The 8,894-nt window shown below is 34.6% G+C and overlaps 1 protein-coding gene across 1 annotated transcript; it reads right to left on the reverse strand.

The window, feature by feature from the left end:
* Nucleotides 1–7,405: 7,405 nt before the first annotated feature.
* Nucleotides 7,406–8,050, reverse strand: LOC120104549. The gene has a single exon (XM_039115854.1). The coding sequence runs from the start codon at nucleotides 8,048–8,050 to the stop codon at nucleotides 7,406–7,408; it is 645 nt and encodes a 214-aa protein (XP_038971782.1).
* Nucleotides 8,051–8,894: the final 844 nt, after the last annotated feature.

Genomic DNA, 8,894 nt, shown 5'->3' on the forward strand with positions numbered 1-8,894 from the left:
AGATTAGCTGCGATGCCACAGGCATGCATTAATATTGTCACAAATCTAGGAAACTGATGAATTCACTCCATCTCAATTTTTGGTAGGATCGAGGAGCCCAGAACCTCCAAAATATAAGTAGAAGAATTAAAAAAAAGGCAAAAGGAGAAGGAAAAATAATTTAAAAAAAAGGAACAACGACAATAGGAAGAAAGGGTAGATAGAAAATTCCACCAGGTCCATATATAGCATGCACTGTGGAGCTTGGGGCGCCTTCATTCGCGAAATTTTCTTCTCTGGAAATGTATGTGTTGCTAGGATATTTTGAAATATGGCGGGGAAATTTCTCATGATAACCGTATACAGTCAGTACGAATGATCTGCATCCAAAAAAATAGTTTATTTGGTATTTTTAATTTTTTTTTTACATGTATACCTTCCAAAATATTCAAAATTGTGGAAATATCCTCGTAACGTTGTTATTTGCGTATACCCTCATAAAATACTTCTTTTGCATGTATACCTTTATTTTTCTTTCTTTTTTATATATATAGCTACACCATCGAATGCCATTAAAAAATAAATAATTTAAATTTAAAATGGCTAAAATATCCTTACAGGTAGGCGCACACACACAAAAAAAAAGAGGATACACGTGCAAATAGCAACTTTGCAAGGATATTCATACAATTACGTATATTTAGGAGGGTGTGCACTTAAAAAATTTTAATAAAAAATAATCAAAATTCAGTAAAAATAATTCAATTGCTCTTAATATAAAAAGATGACAAAAAAATATTAATATTATTATGTCACATGATCTCATATTAATATTAACTCTTGTAGAATGAATCGAGTTTTTACAAAATTATTGCCTCAAAAACAAATAACAACTTAACATTTACAAATAACTAAAAAATATTTTACTAATTTAAGCATCTATAATTAATTTAAATTTGGTATGCTTTAATTTTTTAAAAATAATAAAGAATATATAGATGTCATATAATTAATAATGATAATTATATCAAAATCAAATGGAGAATAGCATTACCAAAATGATTACTTAATATTCTAATTGGACTAAGTCATGATCCTAAAAAAAAATGACAATGTGGCTCAATTTTTTTTTTGACTTGTCGATCCAACTAAATCATAAAAGACTTAACAAATTCTAGCCAAGTTTTAATTTTTTAATAGATTTTATGAATACATATCCTTCTAAATATGAGAAATTACATGAATACCTTCATAAAGTTACTATTTGTGTGTATACCCTTGTAACTTTTTTTTGCATATCTACCTAAAAAGGTATTTTAGTTATTTTAGTTGTAAACCGTTTATTTTTAACGATGTACATATGAAAAAAAAGGATGTACATATAAATAGTAATTTTACAAGGGTAATCATGCAATTTTATATATTTAGGAGGGTATATATACATACAAAAAAATACTTATGAAAATTGATCAAGTTGGATTATTGATCTACCTAAATAGTTGGCTAACTCTTGAATTGGACCACCAAGTCCCCATTTCGGATGGCTAATTAGAGGCCACCGACTTAATCGTGATTTGATGATAAATATGTTCGATCCAATCCAAATAGGATGCTGCTTAAGTCTGATCACCAAGTGTTCAAATAACAAGCAAGTTGCGACATATCTTCATATCCAATTGTGTTTGCCTTGATTTTGTTCATTGATATAAACATTTCCCGCCCTACTTGCATGTGATTAGCATCTTCTCATGCATATCTTTTGCAAAAATGTTTTAGTAACCAAAGAAGATGCACATACTAGGCATTGAAGCCTGAAAGGGCATGTATATATATATATGTATATATGCACAAATACATACATACATACATACATATATATATATATATATATATTGAAGAATATAATATATTGTTAAATAATTAAAAAATCCATTATCTAGCTATTATCTCGGTGATGATGGATCTTTCCAATGTTAATTTAATTAAAATATAACTCTTTCAAATCCAATCATCATAATAATAATAAAAATCCTATGGACGGTTTGAACGACCCCCTCTGTTTTTCATTTTTTTAAAGAGAGAGAAGGAATGAATGCGATTGTTATAGCAGGCATTATTTTATTCTGAAGTATCCAATCATGACCTATGTAACTGTCACTGCGTATCTGACGATGGTAACTAATAATTTTAGTGGTGCCTGTCATAACGGTCAAACTTTTTGATATTATTTACTGAATGGCGTACGGTATGGTGCACAGATTTGGCTCTGGAGATCGTTCGATGCTGGCCCTTCCTGGCTAACTACCGCAACGAGAAGGGAGAGTTGCCTATCCATATCTTAGCCAGCAAGCCTTCTACTTTTCGGAGCGGAGTTCCCTTCAAAAATTTATTTGATGTTCTTATTTACCGCTGTGAGTCTCTCCCTCTATCTATCTATCTGGCTAGCTAACTAGATTTGGCTCCACTTGAGCATATCTCTATTTAGATTCAGTTAGGTCCAGATTAAACAATGGAGATCCCATGTCAATGATATGAGGTGTTGAATGTGATCTATTTACTTAGATGCCAAAAATCATGTGATTTAAAAACCTCTAGTCTATGCATCAGATGGTCAAAAAATTAGGCGGTCTAAATAATATCAAATTGTATATATTTTTTTTTTATCACTTGATGCATAGGTTAGGAGTCTCCAAATTATATAGTTTTTGGTATGTATTTTAGAGATAGTAAATAATATCCAACGGCTTAGATCATCGATATAAACCCCTCATTGTATTTGTGCAATCTAAGCTTGATCAGATTTGAGTGGAGATCTAAATTCGATATTAGTTAACAACCATTATGAAAGTGGGTTAATGGTGTAACTAACTAAAACGGGTAAGTGGGAGCATTCTCGGATACTTGGTTTGAGTATGTAAAGTATAAATAGAAGTATCATACCAAAGGTGGTCTTTTCCCGGAAAATGAATGCTCATTTTTGTTTCTCTATTTCTATTTTATCAGTAGCTTGTAGGCAGCATTAGTCCTCTTTTTCGGCAGCATGATGATAGTTACCCGAAATCATCTCATTTGGTATGCCAGAAAAGAACGTGTTGGCTGTGGAGTCCTTCGTTCGGGAGAATGGATGGTGCGGGCATCACATGGCAAGTTCATGCGAGTGCATAGGCATGCCATGTTATATTTTCAAATATGAAAATACATCAAGATCTTGAATTATCATGTTAATCACAATCAACGCGGAATATAAAACTATAAAGACATACCTGTATCCATTGCTAAAATCTGTCCTTGCTTTTAGAGAGAAGGATCACCCTAACAACGTTCCTCAAGAGTGTCTCACGATGATTAGAGGCACAAATTATGTTGTAGGTATGAACCCTAGAGTCTCTCATTTCTTTTATAGGTCTCCCACCATCAAGAAGACCAAAGGATTCTTTTAATATGTTTTCTACCAGCAAGAAAACCAAAAGGCTCTTACGAGCAAGAAAATCAAAAGACTCTTTTAATAGGTTTTCTATCCATAAATACAATTGGACTAGTAATGACCCATAATCTTTTAATTGGGTATTATAGGGTGTGTGGGACACTTTAATAGAATATTAATTTATAATATTCTTACATTCTCCCACTTGACCCATACACCCATAAAACAAAATAAAACATTCTTTGTAATTTGAATTTTTTTTTTATAAACGACTATTATGGGTTATGATATTAAAATCATACACGTGCACGCTTTTCATTAGAAAACCTTCCTAGTCCAATATAATTCATATGAGTTCCATTATATCAATGTCAAATTGGCTACCAATGTGAGTCATGGCGGTCATTTGTTATTCAATCAACAAAATTCCTTTCATGTACCACAACACTAGCAACTTCATTCAACATGATCTTTTATAGGGGTTTAAGGCTACTATCATTATGCCTTGGGTTCATATTCATGTCTATTTCAGACATTTTTCTTGTCATCTTTCATCCACACAATTCAATGTACATATAAGTGGAAAACAAGAAAACAGAAACAATTATACTTGGATATCCATGTATGTCTTGAAGAAAACATTTAATACATTAATGAGCTCACTAACATGTTCAAAACATGGATAAATACATAAGACCCATACTGTCAATATGTTCTTTAAATTTCTTTCCTGTTAATCCTTTCGTCAAAGGATCAGCAACCATAAGTGAAGTCTCGATGTGTTCTATGGACACTGTTTGTTTCTATACTTCCTCCTTGACACTAAGGTACTTGAGCTCCATATGTTTCGCACCATTAGAATACTGGTCATTCTTGGAGAAAAAGACTGCAGAGGAATTATCACAATAAATTCTCAGCGGCTTGGCTATAGAGTCGACAACTCCAAGTTCTGAGATAAAGTTCCTCAGCCATAAACCATGCACTGTGGCTTCAAAGCACGCCACAAACTCAGCCTCCATTGTAGACGAAGCAGTAATAGTTTGCTTCATACTCTTCCAAAAAATAGCTCCACCTGCTAGCAAAAACACATAACCAGAAGTGGATTTTCTGCTATCTGAGCAACCAGCAAAATCAGAGTCTGAGTATCCGATCACCTCTAGATTATCAGTTCTTCTAAAGGTAAGCAAATAATCCTTAGTTCCTTGCAAATAGCGCAGTACCCTCTTCGCAGCTTTCCAATGGGACATTCCTGGATTACTTTGGTAACGCCCAAGCATGCCAACTGCAAAACTGATATATGGCCTCGTACAAGTTTGCGCATATATCAAGCTTCCCACAACAGATGCATACGGAATCTTTCCATCTCCTTCCGCTCCCAATCAGTCTTTGGACATTGTGAGATGCTGAACTTATCACCTTTCGTTATCGGGGTATCTAAAGATGAACAATCTTTTATGCCAAATCTCTCAAGAATTCTTTCTATATAACTTTTCTGAGACAATCCCAACAATCCTCGTTTTCGGTCAAAGATTTCGATTCCAATCACGAAAGATGCCTCACCCATGCCTTTCATTTCAAAATTCTTTGAGAGAAAACTCTTAGTTTCATACAGTAAATCCATATCACTACTGCCCAACAATATGTCATCAACATACAGGACTAGAAAAATAAACTTGCTCCCACTGACCTTTAGATATATACATCGATCAACGACGTTTTCCTTAAATCCAAAGGTAATAATGGTATTATGAAACTTTAGATACCATTGTCGAAAAGCTTGTTTAAGTCCATAGATTGACTTATTGAGCTTACAAACCAAGTGACCTTTACCCTCTTCAGAGAAGCCTTCCGGCTGCTCCATGTAGACCTCTTCATCCAAACTTCCATTCAAAAAAGCCGTTTTCACATCCATTTGGTGCAACTCCAAATCAAAATGAGCCACCAATGCCATAATGATTCTGAAAGAGTCCTTTTTAAATACTGGAGAAAAGGTCTCTTTATAATCAATGCCCTATTTCTGAGTAAAACCTTTCGCCACAAGTCTGGCTTTATATTGTTGCACATTGCCTTTAGAGTCATGTTTTCTTTTGAAAACCCATTTACATCCGACTCTTTTGCATCCTTCAGGCAATTCAACAAGATCCTAGACTTTATTTTGGGCCATGGATTTTAACTCTTTCTTTATGGCATCAATCCATTTATCAGAATCACTTCTTTCTTTAATTTGTGAAAACGTAACTGGATCATTACTTGTTCCAATATCAAATTCATGTTCCTGGACATACATTACATAATCAGATGAAATAGCAGGTCTCCGTTCCCTCTGAGATTTGCGTAACATCATCTGTTCTGGTATCTCCATAGCTTGTTCATCAGTGGAATTCTCATTATGAGATGGATCATTATTTACTTCCAATGTATCATTAGAATGATCATTAGGCGGAACAGTAATACTTTCTGAAAAAGTGGGTATTGGAACATCAACCCGTACTTCCTCAATGATTACATCTCTCAATTCTTTACTCTCACTGACTTCACTAAGCTCAAAAAATTTGGTATTTCCAGTTTCTACTATTCTCGGACTATGGTTGGGACAATAAAACCTATACCATTTGGATCTCTCTGGGTAACCAATAAAGTACCCGCTTATAGTTCTAGGATCCAATTTCTTTTCATGTGGACTGTAAAGCCTTGCTTCAGCTGGACAACCCCAGACATGCATATGTCTCAAACTTGGTACCCTTCCAGTCCATAACTCAAAAGGAGTTTTTGGAACTGATTTACTAGGGACACGGTTTAAGATATACACAGCAGTCTTAAGAGCTTCACTCCCAATGACTTAGGTAAGGTAGAATTGCTTATCATACTCCTAACCATATCCAGTAATGTCCGATTACGCCTCTCAGCAACACCATTCTACGGAGGCGTACCAGGCATAGTGTATTATGCCACAATGCCACGTTGTTCAAGAAGTTTGGCGAATGGGCCAGGGTTACGACCCGATTCATCATATCTACTATAGTACTCACCACCTCGATCCGATCTGATGATTTTCACTTTTCTATCTAATTGTCTTTCAACCTCAGTAAGAACCATCTCAAGGACCGTAGCGGCTTGAGATTTCTCATGTAGCAAATAAATATATCTATACCGTGAAAAATCATCTATGAAGGTGATAAAATACTTTTCTCCCCCAAAACATTCTGTGGAGAAAGGTTCACATATATCTGTATGAATTATTTCAAGAAGCTCCTTACTCCTTGTGGCACTTTTCTTTGTATGTTTGGTTTGCTTTCCTTTAATGCAATCCACACACATACCGAGATCAGTAAAATCCAAAATCGGAAGAATCCCTAACTTTACTAATCTCTGTAACCTTTCTTTGGAGATATGCCCCAACCTTTTATGCCACAAGTCATAAGACTTTTCATTAATCATGTTCCTTTTCATTCCAATACAAACTTCATGGTGTTGGGTGTAAACATTTTTAACAAAGGTATTATCAAGGCAAAGCTGATAAAGGCCATTAGAAAGGAAACCAGAACCAATAGGAATAACATTCTTAAACAAACTAAAACAACCATTCTGAAAGGAAAAAGAGTAGCCATCAATGTCAAGTCTTGACAAGGAAATCAAATTACGCCTTACAGAAGGCACAAAAATAGTATCATGAAGGTCTAAACAATGACTGATACTTAAAATTAAACGAAAGGTTCCAATGGCCAAAACTTCGGCCTTATTCTCATTTCCTATGAAGATGAAACATTCAATTGGATTTGGTGTACGGCTTGTAAGGAATCCCTGCATTGTTAAGGAAACATGAACATTAGCACCCGAATCTAACCACCAAGTATTAGTAGGAACGCTTACAAGATTTGATTCGAAACATACACAAGCATAAAGCTTACCCTTCTTTTCGAACCAAGCCTTATGCTTTGGACACTCAGCTTTCATGTGTCCAGGCTTCCTACAGAAATGACATTATGTATCCTTTCCTTGAACCTAATTGCCTTTAGCAGGTCCCTTTCCCTTTGGTGGTGCTTGTTTCTTTCCTTTCCCATAATGGTGCTTTTTATTTCCAGCTTCTTGAGTCACAAAATTAGCAGAAAAAGTCCCTTGTTGTTTTAGTCTTATCTCCTCCTGAACCACCATACTAGCCAACTCATTCACATTCCATTTATCCTTGATAGAATTGTAGTGCATCTGGAATGGACCATACTGAGGTGGCAATGAGTTCAGGATGAATTGAACAATAAAGGACTCCTCTACTTTCATTCCTAGAGTTTCAAGTTTGGCAGCTATATTTGTCATCTCAAGGATATGCTCTTGCATTCCCTTAGCCCCATTATATTTCATGGTGGCAAGTCTAGCCATTAAGGTCCCCGCTAAAGACTTATCTGCTGAGCGAAATCTCTCCTCAACACTTGTCAAAAAGGTTTTGGCATCCTCTGTACTAGGGAGTGAGTGTTTGATGTTTCCAGCTATGGTCATTCTTAAAAACATGAGGCTCAACCTATTTGATCTCTCCCAGGCTTTGAAATTGTCTTTCTCATCTTTGCTACTGTTTTCAGTAAGAGCAGCTGGTTTTGGGGTCAAAAAGGATAAATCTAGATCAAGAACTCCTAAGGTGAATCTGACCCTCTCCATCCATTCTGAAAAATTACTCCCATTCAGCATAGGGACAGATGATGCTTGTGAATGTAAAGAGACCGGCACACTTACTGCAAAGAATTTCAATTTAATCACATTAATGCTTTGAATTAGACACTCATAAATATAATAATCAGAATTTAAATCATAATGGATGAAATAGGGTATCATTAAAATCCAACCTTTGGGAGGATCCTAACATACAAGTGTTCCTTCCAGCATTTAAATTCTGTGGATGAACTAGTAGTATCATCAAAATTCCTCCTTTGGGTAGGAAATTTTCACATACAAATTGTTCCTTCCAATATTAAAAATTAGTAGATGAACTAATCGTATCATTAAGATCCAACCTTTGGGAGGATCCTAACATACAAGTGTTCCCTCCAATATAATCCATTCATAATTATGATGTCAAATATTTGTCATCTAAAATCAAGTAAGATTTTGTACCTTTGGGCAAACAAATTCTCACATGATTTTAGTACAAATAGATTATCTCAAACAATTCATGTCCAATCAATAAATAAAATTCATCAAGCAATAATGGAATTTTACATATAATGGACTAAGATACAAATTAATACATGCCCAACCATAATAAAATTCAATTAACAGTTAAGAATTTAACACATAATGGGCACAAGGTAATCTAGAGGTAATAAGAATAATTTTCACAATTTTTTTTTTTTATATGTCAGATGAAGTCAGATGCACCATTATTTAAATTACATAAACAGATATTATCATCTATCTAACCAGTTAGATGTCCTTATCATTGCTGATTAAACAAGAAACAAATTACTTTGAGGGCCTATAAACCAAGATCTAATTCTTTCATGTT

Source organism: Phoenix dactylifera, unplaced genomic scaffold, assembly GCF_009389715.1.
Source record: "Phoenix dactylifera cultivar Barhee BC4 unplaced genomic scaffold, palm_55x_up_171113_PBpolish2nd_filt_p 000007F, whole genome shotgun sequence".
Lineage (NCBI taxonomy): Eukaryota > Viridiplantae > Streptophyta > Magnoliopsida > Arecales > Arecaceae > Phoenix > Phoenix dactylifera.